The sequence below is a fragment of the Antennarius striatus genome, chromosome 5 (assembly GCF_040054535.1).
Source record: "Antennarius striatus isolate MH-2024 chromosome 5, ASM4005453v1, whole genome shotgun sequence".
NCBI lineage: Eukaryota > Metazoa > Chordata > Actinopteri > Lophiiformes > Antennariidae > Antennarius > Antennarius striatus.
Genome location: NC_090780.1, coordinates 22,658,594 through 22,686,248, shown reverse-complemented (window position 1 = coordinate 22,686,248; position 27,655 = coordinate 22,658,594). Strand labels below are relative to the sequence as shown.

Sequence of the window (27,655 nt, the reverse complement as noted above, 5' to 3'; positions counted from 1 at the left end):
TAGGCAGTCGTATGAAACCATGTGTTACAAAAAAAATGCAGTGAAAACAGGAAACTGAGCTGTGAAGAAGGGATGTGAGAATCTCAGGTGGGAGAAGTCAGTGAATCTGGGAACTAACAGTGTTGCGACATTTTACTGAGTATTACCAAAAAATAAAATAAAATTGCGAATGGTACCAAATTAGTATTATCGATTATAAAGAAATAAAGTATGCTTATTCAAAGGCTACAGGTGTGAACTATTATTCTGAAGAATCTTTTCATATTTTGGATCAGCTAGTCTCGCGAGTTCTTTTATCTAACAATGTACCAAATCAATTGAGGAAACAAAATTACAAAATATCAATTGAATTTTCTGACCTTTCAGTTGTAAAAGTAAAAAAAACTAAAAAAAAACTAATCAGACTTTTTCTGGGTCACAAGCTGAAAACAGTTAGAAAATTATTATATTCAAGTTATGATACTAATCACATGCCAGCCAGACTAGGAGAAAAAAATGGGTAAAGTCACAAGTTGCTTAAGATTTTAATCGTCTACATGCAGTCATTGAAGCAATTTCTTCCTAGAGTTGTAACCTCAAAACGCCAACCAGGAACTGAAACAAAAACATTTAAGTAATAGCCTAAGTATGCAAATAGCAAAGCAAAGCATGTTTATGGTCTTGCATGTGTGAACTCACGTGGTTTCTTGGTGGTGATGTTAAAAGCAGGACTGCAAGGTCCGAGTCCGGCGCTGTTTTGGGCTCTGACTGAGATCAAGTAGACGGTGCTGCCCTTAAAGCCCGAGAGCAGAGCTGAGGTGTTGACGACCTTCACTTTCTGGGCTTCGCTCTGTTGAGATCCTTCCTCCCAAAAGAGAACCTGGACCGGATACAAACAGGTTAACGCAACTCCCCAGGAAAATATATGAAACAGTGAGTCCGAGATGAGTCAAAGCTAAGTTATTACAGTGTCTTAACAGTTCCCATGCGTTGAAATTGCCTATATTTAGGACATAGAGCACATGGCAGCACAACATGAAATACAAGGTCAGATGAAGATGGAGATATCACAAAGACTTATATTGGGTCGTTCGCTTTGACTTCATTAAGCTGTAAGAAATGTGGATTCATCTGTTTCGGCCTTGAATATGCTGAAGCAGTGGATCTTTACAACCTTATTTAAAATGGAGAAGAAAAAAAAAAAAGAAAAACAGTTCCACACTATCAGCTACTGTATGTCCTGAGGCAGTCCAACCCTGATTTTTAAATTACCAAATGATACTGTATCTGGCAATCAGCAATACCCAAAGCAGCAATGAGAGCAGGGAGTCGAAGGAAAGGGAGCTTGACATAATCTGTATTCACAGGGAGATCATTTATGACCCAAGACGAGGCAGGGAAAACAGGCAGGAAAATGTCAAACAGATGGTTTGAGAGTAGGTACTTATTCAATTGGCTGCACTTTTTTTTTAGGGATTTTGGTTGTGAAAGGCAGATTAAAGACATGCCCTGGAGTTGCAGATAACACATGAATCTAGGATGTTTTTCCCCACCAATAGTTAATTTTATTTTAGTGTCACTTGGGAATAGAACTAAAAACCTAAAGCAGTAGGAAGTTTATAGTTTAGCCAAGACAGGGTTTGTGGGAAGTACAAATATTGAAATATTATTTATCTCCAGTTTCCATATCTGTCAAGGAAACTAGGAAGCTAAAACGGATTGAAGGTTTGTGAGTTTATCTGAACACTCTGGCTTTATGCTGCATATATGACACATGGAAAACTGAAAAAAAAAAAAAAAATTCAAGCTCGAGCTCAGACAAAATGATTTGACATAGTTGAATAACTTTTTTTCCTGGAAACTTGTGGAAATTCTTTTTGTCCTTTGGTGTGACCAGGGATGAATTATTCACATGTTTTATTGATTTTATACAAGTCATTTAGCATCACATAATATTTTGCAAAGATGCCTGTGTTCATCAATGTTAGCCTAGTATAAGCTTCATTGACATAAAATTGATGGAGACTAATATGGTCACTGGAGCATCTATATTATTTTCTGAGTTGATGCAGACAACTCATTTTATTTGGCAGTCAGACCTTCATAAATTGGGAATGCCAAGTTTAAAATGATCTTAAACATAAAACTAGCCATAGTTTTATTGAAGACTGACGGAAACGCCTAGAGAAGGAATCTATCTCCAAAAATATCTCTATGGAATAATCTTTCAAAAACCAAGAACACAGATTACAGAACAGACTAATGACTGCATTGGTTTAATTGCTGACTGACAATATTTCCCAAATTTTTTTTTTTTTAATCACACAACTTCATATATCTTGAGGTGAAGCCAAGTTAAAATGTTCATCATGACAAATTGCATGGTGTTGTACCTGAATTGCAGTCTCCATTCGTTGTCACTTTCATTGCGACCAAGAAGATGTTAAATGATATTTGTTTGAGATAATAACAGCGACTGTGATTGGGAATAATATATATATATATATATATATATATATATATATATATATATATATATAATTTTTTATTATTTTTTTTAATAAACATTTACAAGAATCCCCCTGTTCCCAACTTTGCAGTGATGGGCTGTAAAGTCTGAGCTATAGAATAACAAAGACATAAAGTTCATGGCAATCAGAGAGTAAACCAAATAATAGACTCAATAATCAGAAAATAAAGCATTATAATTAGGAATTAAACCATTTTTGCATCAATAAAAATGATCTTCTCTCTGCTGGCTACGTATTTAAAGACAATGCTGCTGCACCTGTCCTTACTGTTCTTTTTATTTAATGTTGAAGTGTGTATCCCCCACCCAATTTCTCCTTTCCTGAATTTCTTGCTCTTCCCTCTTTCCCTTTCTAGGGACGTTCTTGACCCAGTAGTGTGTGGTTCTTATAACCCCCCAGCTTGTGTCACAATAAATTGTGAGTGTCAGATAGGATATGTTGGTCTATTTGTAGGTGTTCACCTTCAATATCGAGGCTTCTGTCCATCTTTGTGCTCTGCAAACCCCAAATTTATTTGGAATCTGAGAAACTTCAAAGAGATTTTCCCTCAACCCAACACCCTCAGAAATAAACTGGCTTAGCCAAAGGATAGAATAACCAAATACAAGCTGAGCAATGCTGTATATGTACATACGTAGTTCTACATGTAAGGGAATACCAAATGTCTATTCCACAACAGAGAGATGTGGAATAGACAGGCTCCTAAATCTGATTAGTGGATTAGATTCAGAGATTCATTCCCATTCCTTATGTCACTGTGTCACCAGTGATTTCTATGGGAAATAATTGGACGTGGTTAAATTTAAGTCAAGACATTTAGCACGCTGGGAAGCTCAAAACACTTTCTACCGCTGGCCCAGGAGCAACAGGCAAGAATAAAAATAAAATTTAAAGACGTGGCTTAGGACAGGTGTTGGATATCATTGGGGAAGAACTGCCAACCAACCAAATTCAGATCAAAGACAGGTTTTGAATTTATTCCCAAGAACAAGAACAGGGTGAAAATGAAGACTTTGGACCTGGAGCTATACACGACTGTCTCTCGTCAATTACTGCCGTAATATAGAGATGTGTGTGCATTCTCCTACGCTCAGTTTTCCCACTGATAATAAGTCAAATTTATCCACCTCACTTTGTGTATGTGTGTGTGTGTCAGCTGCCAAAAGGATGCAGAATGTACATTTTTAAATAAGAGGTGACACAAGATTTTGAATTTTTTTTTTTTACAGGGTTCCATGAATGAAAATAGCGGGATTACAGATCCCATCTGTCTTGAGAGCTCTCAATGATCTCCCAGAAGAGGCTAGAAAATGTTGCTGGTGACAAATTCCTTGCCCCCACTGCAATCCACCCCCAGGAAAAAAAACAGTGGATACTGAATGCCTGTTTAAATAGTCTAATATCTTAATGTAAAAGCTGGTTTTCTAACAATTGAGTTGCGGAATTCTCAAACTAAATTTCATTTCTGTATGAAACTCAGCATCTGCTTGTTCGGAAAAGAAAGCTGCACAATTACTGCATGTTTTGTAGTTGCTATGTTACTCAAATTGGATACCAAAGTGAAACATAACTGTCTGCTGTAGCAGCTTTTTTGCAGTACAATTGCTGGTTTTCTGCCCAGCCTGTTTAATTCAAATCATGCAATAGATGTGCTTTTCAAGGAAAGTTAAGCTTATAATAATAAAAACCAGAAAAACTTGTCATAGACAGAAAATATTGTATATTCATGGAAAGGTTGGTGACAATTTTAGTAAAACATCTATCCTTATCTTGGGTTCATAGCGAGCATACTGTATAATTAATCATTAACTGAATACTCCTAAACAATTTAAGTTGGTGAACCTATTTTGCTGATGAGGTGTATACCTCAAAAGAAAAAAAAAACCGTCTGACAAAAGTATTTTTCCCAATGTTTAGTAGGAAATTACACGAACTGCTCTGTTTGGTTCCCACATGACTCCCATCTTGAAGTAAGGTGTGTATCAAACACTGGCAATGACCTCAAAGCTTCTTCATGAGCCCCCTGAGAATAAACTAGAATGTGAAATATCTGTGTTTTGGGGGAGAGAATGCTATTTTTGTCTCGATTTTCCACAGCCAAGTCCTCCGAGAGTGTTTGTTGTAGAGGATAGTGCATACGATGTTCACACTTCCTTTTATTTATTCATTTCTTTTTTTTCGGCAGCTCTCAGACAGCCTTGGTTTTTGAGTCTGGTTATGGTATGTCTGCCAAATGCCCTCTCGATCCACTAAATTAGCTTGTAAAAAAAATTGTTTTTTAAAAATCTGCCAATCTAACACGCGCACTATTTTAATATAAGGACATTTCTACACTGTGCCCACCGGTGGTTATATACCAGCTTATTATACTGCCAGTCATTCATAGATTAATGTCTTCTCCTTGTTTGAATATTTCTTACGGCAATATTATTCCAGATATTCTTCTACATACCTCATATGCTATGATCTTCCCGCTGCTGGATCCTGCAGGAACTGGTTCCCAGTACACCTCGATCTCAGAGGATGACAAAGCACGGGCCGACACTCTTGATGGTGCCTCAGAGGGCTCTAAATGTGATAGATCATGAATTATGCATGTCTAAAATCACACCGTGAAAGCACAAGTTGTTCTGGATTAGCACAATGAACTTTTTTTGACTCGCCTTCTTCTGCAGAGAACACACTGACGACACGGCTGAATTTTCCCTCTCCCATGCCGTTGTAGACTCCCACTTTGACTTCAAATTGGGACAGAGGCGCGATGCTGTCGTTTCTGTAAATATACCTCGATGCTTCGGGTGATGCCAGAACTGTCTGGATCCAGGTGTTGCTGCCAAGTAGGCGGAAAGCCACGACGTAGCCAAAGTCCTCTCCGCTCTGTTGTTCCTCTGGGACCGGCTGAAAGTAAGGGCAGAAAAGGTAAACCTTTCACCCAACCGTCAGCACCAATTTTAATTATGGTGTCACAAAAAAAGTAAAAGTAGATATAGCATCAAAAAAAAAAAAAAATCCCAATTCTTGATTTAAGCACACGAAATTAACACCCTCGCATCTCCCTTTTTGATTTACACAACCGGTTTGAGTCAGCAGGCAGCAAATCAGAAAAGCCTTTAATTAAAAAAGGGAAGTCCGACCACTGCAGAGTAACTCCACCAGAAGTCCTTTCAGTAGATTCAAGGAATTCTTGTGTCACCAAGAATGCCCACTCACAGGCACAATACGCACTTCTTACCTCCCACGTGATGACAAGTTCTCCTCGAGCTCCTCCACCGCCATTCACACCCACCGGTGCAACCTTGGGTACTAAACAGACACAAAGGGGAACGTTAAGAATCTTCTGTTTTGGACTCAGCCTAGCAGGTGCAGAGAGGATTCCAATAAAACCATCTGACCTTAATTTAGTTGATCGCAGCTGGTCAGGAGAGCCTCTTTTTTTTTTTTTTTTTTACAAAATTGGCTCATGACACAACAAACAAATGAGGTTTTTGTTGACAGTGGTATTACCATTGGAGTACAGTGCCTTTATTAGCCGAGCACCGTATGTCCTCACCATGTCAGGCACAGCAGGAAGCCGGTTCCCTCGCGATTTAAACAGAGGGATGGAATTACTCAGCCGCCCCAAACAGACGACTCATGGCATGTGTGCGTAAGTCATGTTTTCTCTATTTATAATTTAATCATGGCACCGGTTCAACAGTACATGGGTGGTGCTTCAATGTTTAAAAGTGTATTTTCTTCACGTGCGAGTACTGAAAGTATTGACAAAAGAGTGACTAATAGTTTTGAACTGAACTCCATCACAGGGAGCATGGAAGGAAAACAGTAACCTGACATTTTCCATGTGAGACTGATTAATTTGTTAGGAGGAAAACAAACGTTCGAGTGGATACCTGCAGCTTTGGTTCGAATCTGTTTTGATGGCGTGCTGGGTTCTCCAACGCCAACGCTGTTGATTGCAACCACCCTGAATTCATAATCCACCCAGGGGTTCAAATCTTTCACAGTTGCACGCATCATCTGTCCAGGCACAGAATCAGGAACTAGAATTAAAGAGTTTAGAATTTAGAGTTTTTTCCTTTTTTTCTCCCCCCTCTGCTTATTTGTAGCACATTGTTTGAAGCAAATACAAGAAAAAAGAAATCTAATTCCAACAGTCATAATAAATCTATTGACTTGACTTTCACTGACAGTTCAAATTTACACATAAATGCAACTGGCTAGCATAATATTACTATCAGTATCTTTCTAAAAAAAAAATGGAATACTAAATTAACCTCTGTTGAGGAATGGAGTAACTTGGAACAGAGAAACATCTCTAATGGAGTGAGCTAGAGTGTGCTACTAATTTCCCTTTGGGGATTCCTAAAGTATATAAAATATAAATAAATACATAAATAAAGCATTGCTTGTGCTTATAAAAGTACCTAGCTCCCCGACTTTGATTGAAAAGACCCTCAAATATTCTCAAATACTGTATATTGTCATATATATACTGCATGGATGCCTGTCTGTGGGCGATCAAAACATTTTTTGAATAGATAAATTCAATCCAGCGTAGATGCGTAGATAATTTAAACTCTCAGATCTGTGGATTTATTTGCCTAAAAAGTTCCTGCATAACTTTGTTTGAACTTGCTGTATGTTTACTGTTTCTGCTATATGCCATAAGCTTCAGCAGCGAGGAAAAAACAAAAGAGAACAACTTATTGTGCACTGACATGCTCACTAAACAAACTTGGGTTCTATGAAAATTTTTCTGCTTTTTTTTTTTTTTTTTTTCATCAGCAATATATCTGAAAAATTGAACAAAAATATCTGACATGACCATAAATTCATATTTGGTTCAATCAATACTGAGTTACATTAAATGAGAATATGGTGCAGCTGTTACCTGTTCTCACAGTTTGCCAGCCTATAGAGAACGGTGTCCTGGCTTGCACTATGTACATGGTGATGGGGCTGTGGTTAACAGGTCCGGAACCCCAGGATAGCTGCACAGTGGTGTCAGTGATGTCGGTCACTACCAGGCCTTCCGGGGCACCGGGTGGTCCTGCGGCGCACAAAAACAAAGGCTGACATCAGCATCCAAAAACAAATCAAATCACTCCAGGTTGGTGTGGCTGATTCCGATCCAGTAACAGGTGTTAAGTGACTCATAACCCAACTGAAAGCCTCCATTCAGGACTAGTGGAGCGCTATTGGATTCTACTGGGAGTGCCAGTCTAATCAATGGACTGATTAGTGCAGAGAAGGCCAGATTAAAGCATCTACTGTCTAGCTTTATGGGGCCAGGGAGTTGCAAAGACACAGCACATTATCAGATTATCATATCCCTGGTTGTCATTGAAGTTCAATGATTTTTTAACAATGAATAAAAAAACATGGTCGGCTGAAGAAAAATTTAGGTAATTGGTCCATTTTGTTCCAGGAACAAAAGATCCATGAGGAGAAAATACAAAGCCTGCACTGGAGAGAAATCATTATTTAACAATAAACGAACTAATAATGGGCAGAAATGAAACTGTGATTGCAATTCCATCATTGTGTTATTGCTAACCACAGCAAGCCTGTGAGATCCAACAGAAAAAAGGCTGGGATGACTGACACGAGATTTCCTCTTAAACCCTCAAATCTGCCCTGAGCCCCCAGTGGGACTACCTGCAGCTGGAAGAAGATCACTGGACATCAGTAATGTTTGACTTCAGATTACACATACAGAAATATATAGTATATATCTAAACTCTGCACCATCTGGCATAATTGTGATCCTTCCAGATGATATGGTTGTCATGGACCGGCGGCTCACGTTGGCCAATTCATCACCACAGCAATCCGACTGTTAAAGTTAAAAGCACTTAATTCACAGGTGGATGGAATCACATTTTGGAAAATGCAGTTCTATGTAAATCATGTGAGTTTAAGTCTGGACAGCATAATATTCATTAGCAAATATCAAAATAGAAAGAATGCTGCAAGTTCAAAATGATGTAACATCACGAAAGAGCATTAGAATAAGAATACGTGTTAAAATTTAGTATATCTGCCTCCAGTTTATTTATAAAATTGAGATACTTAAGTTTCAGCATTTTAGAAATCCTCGTCAGAATATACGCTGTTGAACCCATTTTTATATTCCTCTGTGAAGTGTTTTTCAGAAGGCTCTGAATCTTTCATGGTAACTTACCTGCCTATCATTTTAAGGAAAGTGTTGTGATCCCAGAGCCCGTGGGTTAAAAATAAAATAATTCTTTAATTTGAAAACATTCGTGGCTGTCAATCTTAAACCCTATTATTGTTCTGTGAATCTCTGAAAAACTGACATCCTGGTGATACAGTTATTATCTGACAGCAGAGACATAGTTTTGTTATAGTCTAATGCACACACGCACACACACACACACACACACACACACACACACACACACACACACAAAATGAAGACACAAAAACTGCCAACCTCCATAGAGAGTTACAAAATGACAAGGAAGGAAGAAGATGCATACCTCTGACAATTAAATCTGCTGCTGCTGAGACAGTGTCGACTTCAGTCTGCACCATGCACACGTATTTCCCAGAATGCTTCAGCTGAACGTTCCTCACCATCAGGTCACCTGCAAATCCCTAACGATGAAGACATTCATTTATATATATATATATATATATATATATATATATATATATATATATATATATATATATATATATATATATATATATATATATATATATATATATATATATATATATATAAAAAAACAAACATGCAGGGGCAAAGTGAAAATCTTTTTAGAGTACATTAAATTTCCTTTTCATTTCCTGTGATGTAAATCCTCCATAAAATCATCTCTGAAGGGATTTAATGCAGCAAAACTGGAAAATAAATGATATGGCAGTCAAAACAAATCAATTCAGTTTCCAATTGTTAAAAAAAGGCTAAACATAAATGACTTACTTTTGCAACAGTTGCTTTTCTTTGAATCCGTCCGTGTCTGCTGTGTTTAGTCTATACTTAAGCCGTTTGGCTCAAATGAATGGCTCCGGTTTGATTTTTTCAAAGCTTTTGTGCATTTTGCTGTCATGTATTTGTATGTATGCAACAATAGAAAACACAGGGATTCAGACACGAGTCCTTCTCGTTGAAAAGCGAGGTTGAGTTAAACAGCTGTCATGATTACATTCACTGCGAAAATGTCAGTGCTGTAGAGCAACTCCAGAGGGCCAGGAGTGAAGCCGTAAATCATGTGATTATAAAATTTTAGGCTCCTGTGTTCATTGATTTTTTTTCATACAGTGAAATCACCTCTGGGCTGGATAAATGTCATTCCTGTTTACAGGCTTTTTCCCAGAGATGAGAACACAGTGTAGCATCTGCCAGCATCACAGGATTCTGTACAAAGTTCACCAAACATGGGATTAAAGGCAAAAAGGTACCACCACCCCCCCCCCCCAGCCCCCCCAGTAACTTATTAGAATCGCTGCAGGTAGCCGGACGGGCGCTTGCAGCCAGGTTGTAAAAAACAAACAACAACGAAATAAATAAAAGTTTTTGTGTAAAAAAAGTAGAATCCTTTGGACACATACCCCTCCAATCATCTCAAAATGCTCCTTCCTGTTGAAATCAATGGCTTTCCCATTGAAAAACCACTTGAAGACGGGACTGAGGGACGAATCGCCGGAAACCTCGCAGGGCAACACAAGGCTCTGCCCCACGGTGGCGTCCAAACTTAAAGGAGGAACTATAATCTTGGTTGGCTCTGAAACATTGTGATAGAAAAAGAAAAAAAAAATCACTTGTTATAAGACGGCATCTGCCGAATGAAGAAGGTAATAAAGCTTAATTTGCCCAGAATAGTGAGACTGATTGTGCTTTATCAGTGTAATTAGGTGACCTTAAATAACTTCACTTAGAAAGCAAATGCCTTCCATAACTCAGTAATGAATATTTAAACACACTGCAATCACACTGTCAGCTAGAAAGAGAGAGAGAGAAAACCTCCCTCTATAATCATCATTATTTAAAAACCCCCAAAAATCTGAAAAACGCTACAGCAGCTCTTTTTAAAATGAAATGTTGGTGACAAAATATTACTCAGTCACAGCTATAGACGGCGGTGGTTTGCCCCACTCGGCTACATGAACAATAACTCAGAGCTGACAAAACCTCAGATGACTTATACGTCTGTCAAACCGGCGGGAACATAAAACGGCTATATATTTCATTATCAATTTCATGCTTGAGCTGGTATTTTTTCCCATTAACAAAAGTTTAAACCCCTGGTTTTTTGTCAAAAAAAGGCAGACCACTGAAAAAACCTGTAGAAAAAGAAAAGAAATACCTTTCACCATCAGCGTTCCGCTGCTGCTTGATGTACCAAAGTGGTTTCTGGCCACACAGGTGTACCTGCCTCCGTCGGATTTGGAGATGTTGGTGATGCGGAGAGTCCCGTCGTGCGTGATGGTCTGTCTGAGGAGACAACGCCGGAAGTGACTTGAATGAAACGTGATGATACCGGTCAAATAATTTACTTCCTGTTTTGAGATTTAAATCATTGGAACCATTTCACAGGAGGTTCCACAATCTATCACCAAATTCTATTCATGCTCCTCAGAAGATAACAATTATCTGAGCTGAAGCACACCAGCTTTGCTGCATATTATCGATAGAATAGCTTAAACGCACATATTAATTGGGTGCGCAGCAGGCCACCAGGGCCAGGCAGGACGGCGATAGGAAGAAGAGAGCGACGCTGGAGAGAAGGGATCTTTACCTACAGCCTTATCTCTATTCAACATGTGCAGATAGTATCAACATGCCGTGAGTTATTTCCGACAGAACAACACCGACATATAGAGGAATCTTACTTGAAAAAAAAAAAAAAATGTCAGGCTTGTCCCTCGGGAGATGTAAAGTGGGGGAGTCTGAGGAGAACTCTTGAAAGAAACAAATGTAAAACTAAAAAATAAATAAATAAAAAAATCAGCCGCACAGAGGATTGTTGAATCACCATTGGTGTGTCTGACTGTAACAGCATTTGACTTACTTTTATGGAATATATTTCCCTGGTGGAAATGTGGACAATTAGATTTTCACAAAGCGTGAGAATATTATTTTTATTGGTCTGGCTTAACAGGAATGAGGGGGGGCGGGGGCGGTACTGAACACTGAAAATCATTTTGTTTCCTTTATTCTCTAACATAAGAGACATTTGTTCCGTCATTTTGACTGCAGTTGAATTGTTTTTAAGTGCATTCAATTCCATGATTGGTTGCTTGTCTTTGCAGGTAATCCTGAAATAAACCGACAGATTTTACAAGAGTAAATCCCGCCTCCCACCCAAAGTCAGCTGGGATGGGCTCCATTATTAATGTTACCTCACATTTACCTGTTTGGTGCACTTCCTCTATTCATACAAGTTGCAGGCCAGGCAAATGCACGCATAAACAAAGAAGATTAGGCTCTCCTGTGACCTTTTGGATTCAGTAAATCAAACAGAAATGCATCGAGCAGCCAGCTCAAAAATCAAACAATCTCACAGTGGCTTCCAAGAATAAATATGTATTCACTTGAGCCGAACTGAGACCGAGAGAGCATGTCTGACACAGGGGGTGTTTTGTGCTGATTTATTGACAATAATATCAAACGCTGAATGATAGAGGCGCGCTGAGAACATGACCTGAGGGGCAACGACTGCAAAACAAATAGAAACATAAAGAACTGTATGGATTGAAGATAAACTCCCCATTCCAGGATGTGAATTTCTATTCTTTCCCAAATGTTCTGTCTGAGTAATGCCTGGGTAATTTTTCACCTCTTCCTCATGATCTATCCATGGAAAACATGATGACTAATCAATCAGACGGTCTCATGCTGAGCCAGGTCCAATGACTTACGGAAATTCTGTGGAAATACGGCTGTATGTATTGATCCAAGCCAGAGCCCAATAGTGAAAGTGCAACTGTACACTTCACTAATGCCAGTATGAAAATTAAAATATTGTTTTTCACTTAAATAGAGAGTCAAATCAGTCACGAGTGCTGTAATTTAGAAAATAAAATACAACAAAGGGCTCTTCATTCCCCTTCTTCTAATAAAGAATTTACTCCTAAATAGCAAAAACACTGACAAACAATATTATATTAATACAAGCATGGATCTGCAATATATTTTTTATAATAAGAAATCAGAAATGACCTATTTCATGAGTTAGTGGTTAATTCTGGTGAGAAAATTCCGTTTTTATTAATGCTTATTCTCTGATCATCCACTCTGGGAATAAAAATGAATGAGCTTGACGTGTTTTTACCCACAAATATTAAGCTCAATTCAAATCAAATATTATGCTCAGATAAGCAAACAGCGTATTTCATTTTTATTGGTAGCATGCTTTTAATAAAAAAAGCATCTTTTCATCATCTCCCATCATTTTATGTGTTCACAGCTGTCTGAAGGGACGGGAGCATCTGGTTCACCCGGAGTTCACTATTCCCTAACTGTGAGCACCTGGAAATCCTTATTGTTTTATTCATTTCCTCACAGATTGATCCTCACATCCAGCATTTTTGACTCGAAGATCTTTGAAAGACTAGGACCGGATGCTTTCAAGTTTCTAAATCATTCGTTGTCTTTGTTTTTGCTCCTCACAGATTACATTTCTTTTCTACGATAAAAAGGAACCAGATAAAACTAATATGTGCTACCAGTGAGGATTAAGGCGTATATCTGAAGAAGAAGAGACCAAACAACACTGTGCTACGCAACAGCGACTTCCAAAGTCCCCTTGAGCCGAACCATAAATAACAATGACTCCTGGAAATGAAAATGACCACATGAGAAAACCCCTAACAGATGCTATCGTAGCAATGACCAGTGGTGCATACCCCTACCTATTGTCGTCCTTCAGGGGCTCGCTCCCTCTCCACCACGAGATTGCGGCCCTGGGGGAGGCGTGGGGACGACACTCTAAGACCACCTCGCCTCCCCTCTGGATTATCGTGGTCTTCTTCACGGGTCGCCGGCTGAAGTCGGGTGGGGAGGCTGAGGAAACACACCCATGTTAAGGGCATTTGTCTCGCTTTGTGGAGGGGGGGGGGGCAACAGCTGTGCATCAGCAGAAAAAATGTCAAGTGCATCACCAGCAATTACTGAAATTGCATTTCACCGTGAGGCCGGCTTATTGTATGAAGGAAATTATGTAAATGAAAGAGTGAGGCCATGCCTGAGTGAAGCACCGTACCAGCCACTTCTTATTTATTCATTCACTTTCAGTGACGAGGCATTCCTATTACACTGATGGCACAAGGCATGTACAGTACATCATAGCCTTCAGTTCAAATCACTGTGAATGACAGAATAAACAAACCACTCACCTACAACCTTGAGCTCAGCGCTGGCATAAGCGGCGCCGTGTTCATTGTCTGCCACACACTGATACATCCCAGAGTCCGAAAGACTTATCTTGGATATGGTCAGTCTGCCGGCCTCCACGTGGATCCTCCCCTGCAGGTCAGGCCATCTCATTAATGCTCATGAGTATCTTCTACTTTTTTTGAGGGGATAAATGGAGGATTTTGACTGAACTTTGCTTTTTTAAGGCAAACATTTCTTCCCTGTTATAACCGGAATTACCTCTAAAAGAGATCTCTGCAGGGTAGAGTCTCAGATTGCTTTCCGTAAACTTTCAGTGTTACCTCAGGGTCTCACCTGTGCTGTTAACTGCTCACCATTCTTCAGCCATTTGTACGTGGGCCTCGGTTTACCGATGGCTTTACATTCCCACTGCAGTTTGGCATCAATCGCCATATGAGCGTCTTTCAGAGTTTGGACCCAGTGCGGATGTTCCACATCTGTGAAAAAATGACAAGGAATCTGTTTGAGATGTATTGGGTTTTAATGATTTATTATCACTAGATGGTCAGTGGTAGATAAATGATTTTTTTTCTTGCAAAAATCTGCATGAACAAGGGGTGTTTGCTCTTAATGTGAAATGAATTGGAACCTTGTTTTGACCACTGGAGTGGATTCGCAGCATGTGCGTAATTTACATGAATGAAGGCCACGGCAAATTTGCACTACTTGTTCCATTCAATTTGCTCTTGGAATCTGCGTATAATTAGCTCCCAATTTTATTCAGGCGGCCGCTCATCATGCAGTCGTTCAGACCGGACCTGCAGGTGTATGGTGATCATAGTTTGAACAGGGATGAAAACATGTTATTCTGCAAATATTAAAAATAAAATAGAATGATGCAGTTTACCTCGTTAAAAATTACATAGAACTTTATGTCGGTCGAAATGTGAAAAAAATTGTAACAAAATTTAGTTTAGAAAAGAGCAGCAGAGGAAAAAAAAACAAGAGTAGGTTAAACACTGAGGAAAAAGTTAATAAAATTTAGCCTCTTTAAAATCTTGGTAATAATAATTATGATAGCAGTCTGCTCATTTTGCACTTCACACTCGTCCAGGTTTAATGAATAAAACCATAAATTCCTTCCCTTCACTATTTAATGTTTTAAACTTAGCTAAGATATTGTGTATTTCTCATTACTTCCCCATTTGTCAAACTGAAAATGTGTTTTAGTAGCTGTAATTTTTATTTTATTTTTTTTTTTACAAATAATTCAATACTAATTTCTAGTCTTTTTGCGGAATGCTCACTTGTCATCTGCTCCACTCAGGCTTTCTTTTCTCCCTTCCGACATTCTCAGTAAACGTATTTTATTTCAATTTTTCACCTTTCAGACACGCGTTTTTTCTTGGTTTTTTTTACCGATGAAAAATGAAAGCACAATCAACCACAATTCTTTCTAGTCTTTTCACAACCTGACCTTGAATACATGCAGAGTCACGTGAATTGTGCTGGCAGAGCATGCTAGAGATGACATGGAAACTACCCTAACAGGATAATGTGCATCAGCCACAAAGTGCCAAATGATGCCTCTGCTGACAGTAGCGATTTTGTTTAAATTATTTATTTGCTATAATAGATTTAAGTAGCAATCTTGGTAGAATTTCTCTCTTTGTTGTGTAGCTAAATGCTTGTTTTAGGGTAAATTATGGAAAATGGTGAATTTTACAATTCGAATAAAAAAATAGGAAAGACACCATGTGCTTCAACTATCCTGCTCTGTCTCTGCTGACGTTAAGGCGAGAGGAAATATACGTCTTTGACAGGTCGCAATTGAAGAACAGCTAGACTCAAAAAAATGCCCATCAACACAGTGAAAGTAGAAATGCAGGAACTTTCATCTTGACATGTTGTTGGTGAAAAATAACAAAATGAGACTTAATAAGAACATTTCTTAGTGCTGTGATAGAAACAGTCGATATGCAAAAATCAGCAGAGATGTCATCAAAGGGTACTCCTTTGTTTCAGGTGCATGTCTGATGAAAAAAACAAAACTCCAGGATTGAAGGTGGAGGAAAGACTAATCTTTTTCATTTTCAAGATAACAGATGTTCTTAAATAGTCACATTTTTATTTTCCAAGAAGAATTTCTGCCATTTAACACATTTGTTAAACTCAGCAAATGTCAAAGCGGCGACTTTAAACACAATCAAATCAAAGTGTTAGGAACAAAGCCGGAATTCGTTTTCGCTCCATACCAAACATTTGGAAGATGAACTTTAAAAACTTGTTCAGAAGTTTTTGCTGATGAATCACAGAGTCAAGGGTATTGTGACTGGTAGTTTTAGAAGAGAATATAATGCGAATGAATTTCTTTTCATGAATACGGTCACACAAAATTCTTGCAGTAACTTTTAGCCGCACCAAAGTGAGAACACGATGGCAAAAAAAAAAAAATCCCTCTTGTGCCACTTCATGGCCAAAATGTTGCAAATAAATTCACCGTAAAGACTGCAGTAGACAGCCAGACAGCACATATGTCCTACACCTGCCAAAGAGGAAGTAACTCTTCATAGCAGCTGGTGGTGATGGTCTATATTCATTATTCAGAAGGTAAACCCGAGCACCTAGGACGACTGATAGGCCATTTTATGACGGAACCGGTTCATTACAGATGGCCAAGTGTTTGTCAGAAGATTTGCACACGAGAGTGTGAATTAGAATTGAAAAACAATAAGAGCCTTCTGTGTTTTCCCTCTTGATTTAAGTCATTCCAGGTGTCTCGTCCACGGATTCGCTTTGGTGAACAACCAATCAGAGCAATTCCTGTCATCCACAGACCGTACCCTAGATTCAACCTGCTCAATCGACCAAAAAAACACCACGGACAAGGACCACTGACTCTCACAGATGGCCAGTGACGTCCAGGTAAGGGTAGACCTTGCACTGGTACAACCTAATGAAATCCAAATAAATAAAGAAACAAAGAAAATCAATGTAGGTGTAAACGTTGAGTTGTAGTAGAATTTTGCAAGCCACATTAAAATAAAATCCACATAAAAACCATTTCTAAATTATGTCCGTATTAAGGATCAGAAGGTCCACGTTCATAAAGGATTTAACTTGTATATTTTGATGCTTGTGTGTGAATCCCTCACCCCCTTTCAGGTAAACTGTTAACAAACTCAACATTTAGATGCTTTTCACCGCTGAAGCGTAACACACACAACCTCCTATGATTGCGGGTTCTTTCCAAGTTCCCTCCTGCACTTTTGTTTTTTTAAATATTTTTAGTATTTCCCTTGAGAGCTTATTTCTTTTGAATTTGTATTTCAATGTTTTTACGGCTTATCGTCTTTAGAGCCCATAATTTAATCAAAAGGCGCTAAGCGTAAAGCACCCTGAATCACAGTTTACATGAAAAGCCTCAGACAAAAAGAACTCACTAAACATCACACTGAAAAAAAAAATAAATCTGAAATTTTTTTTTTTTTTTAAAGGGTTGCAGGCTGATATCCATCTTTTTAAATTACTCATCCACAAGTGCAGCCGGGAAGAGGGGTAAAAATGCCAGGGTAGATTTCCAAAAAACGTGCATAATGACCACAAATTAGGTCCAGATTATCCTCAGATTTCAAATAAAATATGTCACTTTACTACAAATAATAAACCAGTTGTTCTCATCGAACAATAAATTAAACCACCAGTCTTCTATACAAGGAGAAACAGAATATCAGCCATATCCATGTACAGTAATGGGAAGAAAAAGTAAACTTGGTTCCTACTGTAGAATAGAAGTTGTCCTCTGGCAACATTTCGTCCTCTGCTGTTTTCGGCGACACACTCGTACACGCCGGCATCCTCCGGGCGAAAATATGGGATTTCCAGAACACCACTGGAGTGGTTGATTTTAATCTTGCCAGGGAGTGGATTTCCATCTGCTCTTCTCCAAGAGATAGAAGGCACTGGGCTGCAGAGGTCACACACAAAAGGTCACGCCGACCACATGCTCATCGCTGCCATGTTTTGTCAGGCTGCTGTAACGGAGGATGTCTGGCCAAACTCACAGATTTGACAGTATAATGAGTTGCTCGTGTTTCTGACACTTACTTTCCTAAGGCGAAGCATTCCAGTTTAACTGATGATCCTTTCGAGACTTGGAGGGTGTCGGGGAACTGAACCTCAATCTTTGGCTCGTATTCGCCCATCACCGCTGCATGTGTGGGATGAAACCAAATCACATCAGTCGATGCACAAAAACACGGACAAGCATTTCCCTGTAGCTCATAATGAATGAAAGAGCTGTGGCGTGGATGACACTGGCAGAGAAGCGAGCGAATGTGTCGTAAGTCGGTGTTTGGCTTAGTGGACGGATGAGTTTGGATTACATACAGTATCTGCCTCAGCTCAAATCTGAAGTGGTACACATAAATGGTCCTGATGGGGTTTAGTAAGTGTGACATGCTCCTTGCTGTGTGTGTAAGTGTGTGTGTGTGTGTGTGTGTGTGTGTGTGTGTGTGTGTGTGTGTGTGTGTGCCTGCTTGCAGGTTGTGTCAGTATAGACTACATTTCTGGTTATGCAAATATGTGTCATCATGCAGACAAAGACAGTTTCTTGCATACATAACCCTGTATGGTTCAGAGGCTTCAGGATGGTGCGAAAACCTTGCTACTAAGCAAAAGGAAAAAAAACAGCATCACGCTGAAGACAAGCGATTTATCTCCCAGGCTCGCCCTCCCTCTGACAGTGTGTGTCACTTCAGTGCGCAAGATAACCAAGAAGCAGTAGAGGCAAACCGGGAGACGCTTACCGTCTCTGCGCACCACCACAGGGGTTGGAGAGCTGAACACCGTGGTATTGGTCATCATGTTTCTCACAGCACACGTGTAGTTCCCGGCATCGGAGGCTTCAACTTTGGCTATGTACAAGTTACCCGTCCTTTGAGAGATGAAACGACGGGCGTCCTGCTGCAGGAAGCTCCTTTGTTCATTAAAAACCCATGAATATTTAATCTCTGGAAGGAAAAACAAGACATTCTTTTCAATGCCATACCCAAAATGACAATATTTCATATATAACTAGACCTATGTGTATATATTTAAAGGTATATATGATGGAAAGCTTTCCGACTTCATACAGACATTGTACGCAAAATTGTTGTCACAGTCAAGGATTTATGTCAATCTAAACATATGCTGCTGTCTAATTTAAATGTTTCAAGAGGTAAATTTGTTCCAAGTTTTATTTTATTTTTATTTTTTGCTTCAGCTCCATGTCTGAGGAGATACATCTACTTTTGGGATGTTGCCAGGCTGCTCCTATCTGTATCATATCTTTGCGCCTCCGAACCTTTGCCAGTTTCTCCGACCCTGGGTCTAAGCTGTCTTGTAACCAGAAAAAATGTGCTGCAAGCTGGAGTTCAGGGCATCACAGCAGTGGTCATTCTGAGCCGTGGCATAAATAGTACATTTTTGGTCTCTGGGACTTTGGTCTACCATTTGCCACCTTACAGTGAGCTGCTCATTATAGAGGAAGTAGACTCTCAAGAGTGGTAGGTGCTGTCCCCATCATTCACCACAATTTATAACCCTTTTGTGATTGGTTAAATCGAACAAGTTATCAAGCCTTTGCCTCATCACTGCCATCACATTCTGTAGTTTGTATATAAGATACAGAATTTGTGAAGTTGCTAGATACAAAGCCCTGGATAAAGTCGGAGTGTGGAAAACATGGACTGAGGTCAAGTTCAGACTAACGCTGTCTGATTTAGTGCTATCCCATCATTCTTTTTAAAATGGACTTATGCTATTCTCAGCAAAGAGATCAGCACATAGAGTCCAGGCAAAAGAGGGCAGGGGTGTCCTTTCCTGTCCCCTTTTGCAATGATGTAATGTCCTCCAGCAATAAAGCAGGGACACCTGCAGTAGATTGTTAAAGAGAACAAGGTAAGTCTGCTGCTTCCCTCATTATTATAAACTTCATTTTGTTGTTTTATAGACCTCTGAGCAGTGTAGGGTGTTTTATTAGTCCTTGAAGTTACACTTCATTGCACTGGTGTTACGTGACACAACACGCGCACCGTACATCAACCGTCGAACTTCATCTAAATCTGAATTCTATGTCTGACATGAATGATTTTGGTCTTTTCATATTTCTTAACTGTAGTAGAAATGGAGACAAATTCTGACTCTTTTTTTCTTTTTATGTGAATTCATTGTTAGAACAAACAAGATTTCACAAGGTTGACAACAGGTTTTTCTTTCTTTTTTTTAAAGATTGCATTTATTGTTATTCATTCTTTGAAGAACTTTGGATTGCATATTCTCGCATAAAAATTGCCTTATAAATTGATTTGATTGGTTCATTTTCCATGTTAATTCACACGGGGATTTAGCAAGAAAATGAAAAAAAAACAAACTGCGTAAGACCTAGAAAGTAAGAAGGGAGCGTGGAAAAGACTGCAGGGACCATGGAGTGAACTTGGCTATTAGTGCAGCCCCCCTGCATCAGACACACAACTCTGCAGTCAGTCCTTTGACTGGGCAAATGGTTAAAAAGTCTCACTTGAGGGAAAATAGTGAATTAAAATCATTAAACCTAAAGTCAGGGCAGAAACTGACAGACCTTTCATGATTATAGACTATCAGAGACTGGCTCTGTTTGAGAGCTGCAGTCTCAGAGCAACAGAGGACTTGCAGGCATATAATCCCATGTCCTCTGACACAGTTTGACTCTCAGCACACCGCCTGTTAGACAACTTACCTATTGATTCCTCAATACGCTTCAGATTATTATTTTCTAATAAGCCTCTCTATTTCCCCCCTCAAATGTTACATCAACAAGGAATGAGTAAGTTTTGACACAATGTGATTCCAGTGACAATAAAAAAGAACATTTTGCACCACTTTTCAATTTCAGAACTCCTCCAGCGAGTATTATCACGCAGCGCAAATCCTATCGAACGTGTGACTATATTCTGTTCAAGAGGAGATGCAAAAAAAATTGAGGATTTTTAAAGGGGAGAGAGAGGGGGGAAGGCTGGAGGGCAAATTGTTTAAGTGTGGAATCCCACGTGGCCGCAGGATTCAGCTGGCAACAGAGAGCGGAGAAAGGCTGGTACACTGGCGTGAAATTGCGCTGGTGGGCACCGAACGGCTGCAGGAGTGCAGACCACTTTGAGGCTCTGCTAATCAGTAGCGCGCAGACACATGAGCCTACCCACAGCTGTGCCACGGGATAAATGCTCCCCTCGGCCACAGAGGCTACCGGCAACCTTTATTACCCGCAGATAAGTTACGCAAACCAAGAGTTAAACGGCAGTCGGAGATGAGCAGTGTTGACGGCTTTATAGATGACGCCGTGGCCGCAGATTATAAGGAGTGAGAAAAGTAGGCTCAAGATTGAGGAAACTGAACAAATACTAGGTGTTAATGACTGCATATGTGTACATGTAATGCAATAACATAAAAAAGTCATATAGATGTAGTTAAAAAAAGAAACAGGAGGAGATGACAGGATGGGGTAAACCTAAAACAGAAATTGCATGGGCAAAATCAGCAGAGTGGGGGGAACAATAAAAAGTAATACGGTGTGAGGCAGTCCAGAACAGATAAGAATGACCGTTGTACCTCCATAACGGGGTGGAGGGCCGCAGAGCAGAACCACAGCTTGACCCTCTCTCACCGACACCGTGTTCCTTGACTTCCTGGTAAAGTTCTGCAGAACTGTTGAATGTAAAAATAAGAACTTTGGAAGTCAAAGGGGTTTAAGGGATGCAATAGCTTTATCTAGAGGTCACTGCTTAAATGTCAAACCTATAGAGCCCCCTAACGCCCCCCCCTCCATTAATATCATAGCAGGGGTTCGGGGTAGAGGGTGCACCTCACCAGTTGAACTTGAGAGATTATTTTCACCTTCAATTATATGCTGGACTTCTGTGCAAGAGAACAAACAGTGGGAAGATATATCAATCACAAATGCTTGGAAGTTCCAATCATTTCCCAAGAGGGATAAGACAAACACGAGTGAGGATCATATCAGAACTTGGTCCTAATAAAAAATCTACCAAATGAAGACCTCCTTCCTTCATGCATTCCACTGTCACTACAAGCGGTGTGAAAAGAAATGCAACGATGAAAATGCAAAACCGTAGAAATCTGGAATCTAATTGTTTGTTATGTTAATAAAAAATGCAAAATTTATCAAAACATTAAGAAGTGTTTTGGAATTAGCACTCCAACATGTGAATATGTATGACTTTATTGAACCTCAATCAATCAAGCATGTCCAAGGCGGTGCAAGCGTCAGTATTTTTGTGAACAGGCACTCTCATTTGTGTACACCATGGGATCAAACATAATAGAGAACATTAAAGTGATTGTAAGAGGGTGTGATAGCCATGACCAATCACGTTCGGTCCTTTCATCTGCAGTAAATGCAGGGTTCATTCGGTCATGGCACGCTGGGAATCCTGCCGAAAGTTGTTATCGACTGGGCCAACAATAATGAGCTTCAGCATGAGTGTGAATTCACAGCGGTCAAGAGCAAAGCAGGTCCTTTTTGAAATTGCATAGAAATATTTCTACAAGTTGAAGAACCAATGGTCACCGTGTACAAGGTGTAGACAAATGCAGTTTATTCATTAATATGAGGATCCGTACAGTAACAATATGTGTTCATTTACCTCCTGGGTACCGCAGAGAGGAACCACCAAAAACTGTTCCCGCCACATGGCTCACCATCACTTCAATATTCCACCATTCTCTCCAATGTATGTGTATGGGCCGTTTGTGTGTGTGTATTCAGGCCTATATGTGTGTGAAGTAAAAGTGTGTGTTAAGTGTATTGAATAAAGGAAATAAATAAATAAATAAATAAATGTAGATTCATAAAGAATTCCTCTTCTTAGATGTTACATTTGACTATTCTAAAGTTTATTGTGCACGTGGAAGGGCAATTCCTAATATACACTGTGAATAGAAGTGATGTATTTTATATTATTATTATTATTATTATTAACATTAATAATAATAATAATAATAATAATAATAATAATAATAATAAATCCTTTAATGAGCCCCTTTTTACTTTAAATATTCACACATATATATGCGCGTGTGTGTGTATATATATATATATATATATATATATATATATATATATATATATATATATATATATATATATATATATATATATATATATATATATATATATATATATATACTCCCAGGCCTCTGGTAGAGGACCCCAGCTTGAGGATGACACACAGATACCACCCCACAAGGGTGAGAGGGACATTTTATATATATACAGTATATATATATATTATATATATATATATATATATATATATATATATATATATATATATATATATATATATATATATATATATATATATACACATACACACTATATATATATATATATATATATATATATATATATATATATATATACACTGTATATATATATATATACACACTGTGTGTGTGTCTGGGAAGGAATCGCCTTCATGTTAACATGCAGGAATACAAATGTTAGCATGCAATGCTGCATTGTATTTTGTGCTCATTACATCAGTTAGAGGTGTAAAATTTACCAGCAATGAATATGATAATCTGGTAATTGTGTGGAGGCACTGATGGTCAGAATCAGCTGAGTCTCCTGCTTCTGTAATTACTCTGAATAAATGGATTTTACATGGTCCGGAGAAATAAAATATAATATGTGGGCTAATGGAAGTTTTAAATCACTGCTAATAATAATTCATATTAGATGATTAATCAATTAATGGATGGTGAAAATTATCATTATCACAAAAAAGCAAAGTGCAAAGTTACAATTCCATTTCTCTTAAGATTTTACAGTATATATGGGGGAAAAAAATAGCATTTACTCACAGGCAAACTGTACTCTTGCCTCCCTGCTGACGATGGTCCCAAACGTGTTGGTAGCGATGCACTGATACACGCCTCCATGATTGATTACGTGTGGATCATTGATCAAGAGGTTCCCCTCTCCAAAGCTGTAGTTTGGGTCTGTGTTTATTTCTCTCCCATTCACTTTCCACCTGGAGATAAATTGAAATATAACAATTGCTTTGTTGGATGAGGGGTTTCTCCATTTCCCAGGTCTGCTAATACTGTGATTTCTATTTAATTTTTATTGTTCTATTGAATATTTTGAATCATTCCATAGGGACAGATCATAAGAAACACAATTAATTCTACTTCTAATGAGTGGCTACACTATGTGGCACAGCAGTAACACAGCCGGGTGTAGTTTACATATCTATATTTTGTACCCTACCTTCTCTATTGCTACAGAGTGTAATTACTTTATAGTCAAACAAAGGCCAGGAAAAACACTCACCTGTAATAAGGAGGTGGATTTCCTTTTGCTTTACAATTGATAAACACCTGCCTATCATCTGTGCTCAGTGGGAAAATACTGTCACTGGGCTCCTGGGTGAAGACAGGACCATGGCGTGTGTTCTCTATGTTGAATAAAAAAAACACACAAAAAAAACACACACACACACACACAGGAAAAAGACAAACCCTAAACACGTTAGCTGCAAAATGTTGCTGAGACAGTGACAGCAAATTAATGAAAAAAAAAAAAAAAAAAAAAAGCAACAATCATTCAGGGCTCAGAAAGCTTTACATAAACCCCACACCCATATAATTAGCTGTCAATGTAGCTCTTTGACTCAATTCCGCATTAAATCAACCCTCTTATGCATATGTCACAAGGCAGATAATGCGCTATGATGAGAGAGCAATTAACTAAAGACAACCCTGTAGCATTCTCATTAAAAGGCTTTTTCTATCCAGTCACCACATGAAGTTGTGGTTTATTTGTTTTGCCCTCAATTCAAGGGATGCTTACGTGCAAGAAATCTAATTAACGTGGCTAACCAGTTTAAGGTAATAGTTTGATATAGTGATTTGAAGTAACCTGGCATTTCCAATTACATCTAAACACATTCTGCTTCATTTAAGAGTCATTATTAAGATGGAAGTGCAGATTAAGGAAATTTGCAATACAAAAGGACATAATGGTCGTGCAGATGAAGCAACGGTCCACAAAATCCCACCCTCCCTAATTATCATGGCTGCACTTGTCAAGCTTAGCATTTTTTTTTTTTTCACAGCATATTGTTAGTTTTTATGAAGTCTAATAATCAAGTAAAAATGTTTCATTAATGGGAATATGTGATTAAGACAGTTAGAGTACTGTTTTTTTTTCCTAAATAAGAATATTAAGTTTCCTCTCTCGATAATGATATACACACAAAAACTGGTACGCTTCTGTTTTCCAGATTCATAGCTGACTGTCTAGATTCTCTCTGTGCTCATTGAACACGGGCCATTGAGCTTGATTGGTGGCTTCCCCACCAAATGAAATGAAAGTATGATGTGGAAATCTGAAGCCTCTGGTGCACATAAACTGAGAATGGACTTATCAAGTTTTTACACTTGTGTCCAGAAGTGTAACTCCTGGAAAGAGAAGAAAACAATAGATTCATTCACAGGGGAAATTTAAGAAAGAATAAAGAACATGTCGACCTACCACATAGATACTGGAGGTAAGGAATGCCCCCTTCTTGCCCTTGCTAGTAAATGTTTGTTGTGTTGCAGCTGGTAATGAGTTTATTAGTCTTGTATGCTAATGACTGAGCTCATGTGCAAGAACATGAATAGAGCTCTAACATATTTCTTACATTTTTTTTGTCTGTTTTTTGGTGTTAGAGGGATTAACCGATTGTCTTGACACATGAATAACTAGTTAAAGTTTACAAGTGCTACGGATGAGCGGTAGAAAATGAATGGATGGATGAAGTTTACATGTGCTAGTTCCAATATTCACCCTTTAAAATGCCGGTGTCTATTTGTGTCTTGTTTGCATGTGTGTGTGCTCAGTCAGGCTTGTTGTTTTGGTGAGCTCCAGCCAAACGATCAATGCACAGGAGTAATTAACCAATGTTGCACTAATTACTCCGGTGAAATCTAACATTTCTCCAATAGAAACTGGAACACTGGTGTCCACCCTCTTTTTCCTCTGACTCTGCGTCAGGCGCCTGACCTGCACACAGTTCTAATATTTTCTTTTTGTGTATATGAAGGAGGACATTTTTTTACCTATCCCTAACCTTGAGCAGGACAAAAAGCGTTTCCTCCCACCGCTTCACCATCATCATTCTAATGAGAGTGGGAGTCTTTGCCTCAGGTAAGGGCCTTGTTTCCCTAGCCTCTGAGGGAGGTGCTTCATTTTTACCCTCATTGCAATGTCCTTTAAATTAAGCAAATTAATGAACCTTTAATTGCCGGACTATTTCACCTGGGAGATGATCTAATGGTTTGTGTGCATGCCAGTGAACAAGATTGCCTTGTAAACACTGTAAACAGCTGCACTGACCAGTGGAACACATGAACACACAGGAATGTAAATCAGAAAGTTTTCATGGGACTGTTATATATATATAACAATACACTTTAATATGCATACTACAGAACAATCTGCCATATTGCATTGCTCCGCATTGTCTTGCATTTGCAGGATGTATAGATATATCAGAGGGAAACTGCTGACGAGGTGAGGTGCTAAATCAATGGAAATGGAAGCACAACACTACAAAAGGCCGCACTCCATACGATGTATACATTTACATGTATTTGTTGGATCAGTTGTAAAGCATTAGAGGGAGCAAATGCATCAAATGTGACTGTTAAATCTCACTACTTTTTTTTTACAGGTGATCACATCCAGGTATAAAGCAGCAGTCCTTACAGATATTTGAACTTTTTAACGCCGCTGTAGCTCATGTAGATGTTGAAGGAACCCTTCTACACAGTCATACAAATCAAATGGAATGTTGAGAAGTTAGTCAGTGTGTTGTTGTTTTTTTACAGGGCTCGCCACACTTCGCGCGTGTCGGCAGTTGAACATAAAGCAGGAAAATTGCATAATAAAACAGGAAAGTATAAAATGAATCAGAGAGAGGAAAATCTCTCCTTCTCTAAGTTCCAAGTGTCTCTTGAAATGTAAATCTTCCATTTATCAGGAGAGATCGGAAACGAAAATATAAATTCTGGTGCAGTTAGTTTCAACATCATAGTTAATCTTGGGTGAGGAGGCACTTTAACTTTATCCTATCACAACCGCATCTTATTAAAAAACAGGAATTGCACATCTAAATTGAAAAGTCAGGTTCTTATTTGCCTTGAAATGCTCTGATAAGCTCTTTTCCACAGAAGGGAAATGTGCAGATATGGCCGTGTTTTTGCTCCGTCGTTTCGATCCTGGTGGTTAATTTTACCCAGAGGCATCTAAAAATATGGTTCCTTCTGAGAAAGTGATAATTTTCTGCCAAATAAACCTAACAAGCATGAGAACGAAGCAAACCCCCCATGCGAGAGTTGTATGCATATCAGGTATGTCACAAAAGGCAACTTGACTTGGTGTCTTACCAGCCAGGCACTCTTTGAGTGACAGAAGGATTAACAGTTTCCATGGCAACCACATCTTCATTTTCCAAGGTCAAAGACTCTCCTGCTTCCCATCCAGTTGCCAGAGAGTGGGAAAATGTCTTGGGCGAAGCTCTTCCGTATTGCTCTGAAAAAAAAGGAGGGCAGATGAGCGCATTGGAGATGAGGAGATGCCTTCTACATTAAGCCATCTGGGAGAAAAGAAACAAGAACAGGCAAGAACTTTGGGTAAATCGGTTAACCATTAATAATTCATTCGCCGAAATAGGAGGTGCCGAGATAGGAGCTGATATCTAATGTGCTG

The 27,655-nt window shown here is 38.9% G+C and overlaps 1 protein-coding gene across 1 annotated transcript in view; it reads right to left on the bottom strand.

Annotated features, from left to right (window-relative positions):
- The window catches only part of LOC137594934 (contactin-4), a 31,951-nt gene extending 4,568 nt beyond the window's left edge, over nucleotides 1-27,383 (bottom strand). The window contains exons 1-18 of the mRNA XM_068314635.1: nucleotides 27,334-27,383; nucleotides 23,761-23,930; nucleotides 21,484-21,579; nucleotides 18,666-18,869; nucleotides 17,965-18,067; nucleotides 17,640-17,824; nucleotides 14,212-14,354; nucleotides 13,878-14,007; nucleotides 13,395-13,545; nucleotides 10,847-10,974; nucleotides 10,092-10,264; nucleotides 9,014-9,131; nucleotides 7,402-7,560; nucleotides 6,401-6,550; nucleotides 5,743-5,813; nucleotides 5,174-5,408; nucleotides 4,963-5,078; nucleotides 679-859 (exon numbers count right to left, since the gene is read on the bottom strand). Of these exons, the coding sequence (XP_068170736.1) occupies nucleotides 679-859; nucleotides 4,963-5,078; nucleotides 5,174-5,408; nucleotides 5,743-5,813; nucleotides 6,401-6,550; nucleotides 7,402-7,560; nucleotides 9,014-9,131; nucleotides 10,092-10,264; nucleotides 10,847-10,974; nucleotides 13,395-13,545; nucleotides 13,878-14,007; nucleotides 14,212-14,354; nucleotides 17,640-17,824; nucleotides 17,965-18,067; nucleotides 18,666-18,869; nucleotides 21,484-21,579; nucleotides 23,761-23,930; nucleotides 27,334-27,377 (2,557 nt within the window). The 5' untranslated portion in view covers nucleotides 27,378-27,383. The remainder of the gene's footprint in view (nucleotides 1-678; nucleotides 860-4,962; nucleotides 5,079-5,173; nucleotides 5,409-5,742; nucleotides 5,814-6,400; nucleotides 6,551-7,401; nucleotides 7,561-9,013; nucleotides 9,132-10,091; nucleotides 10,265-10,846; nucleotides 10,975-13,394; nucleotides 13,546-13,877; nucleotides 14,008-14,211; nucleotides 14,355-17,639; nucleotides 17,825-17,964; nucleotides 18,068-18,665; nucleotides 18,870-21,483; nucleotides 21,580-23,760; nucleotides 23,931-27,333) is intronic.
- Nucleotides 27,384-27,655: the final 272 nt, after the last annotated feature.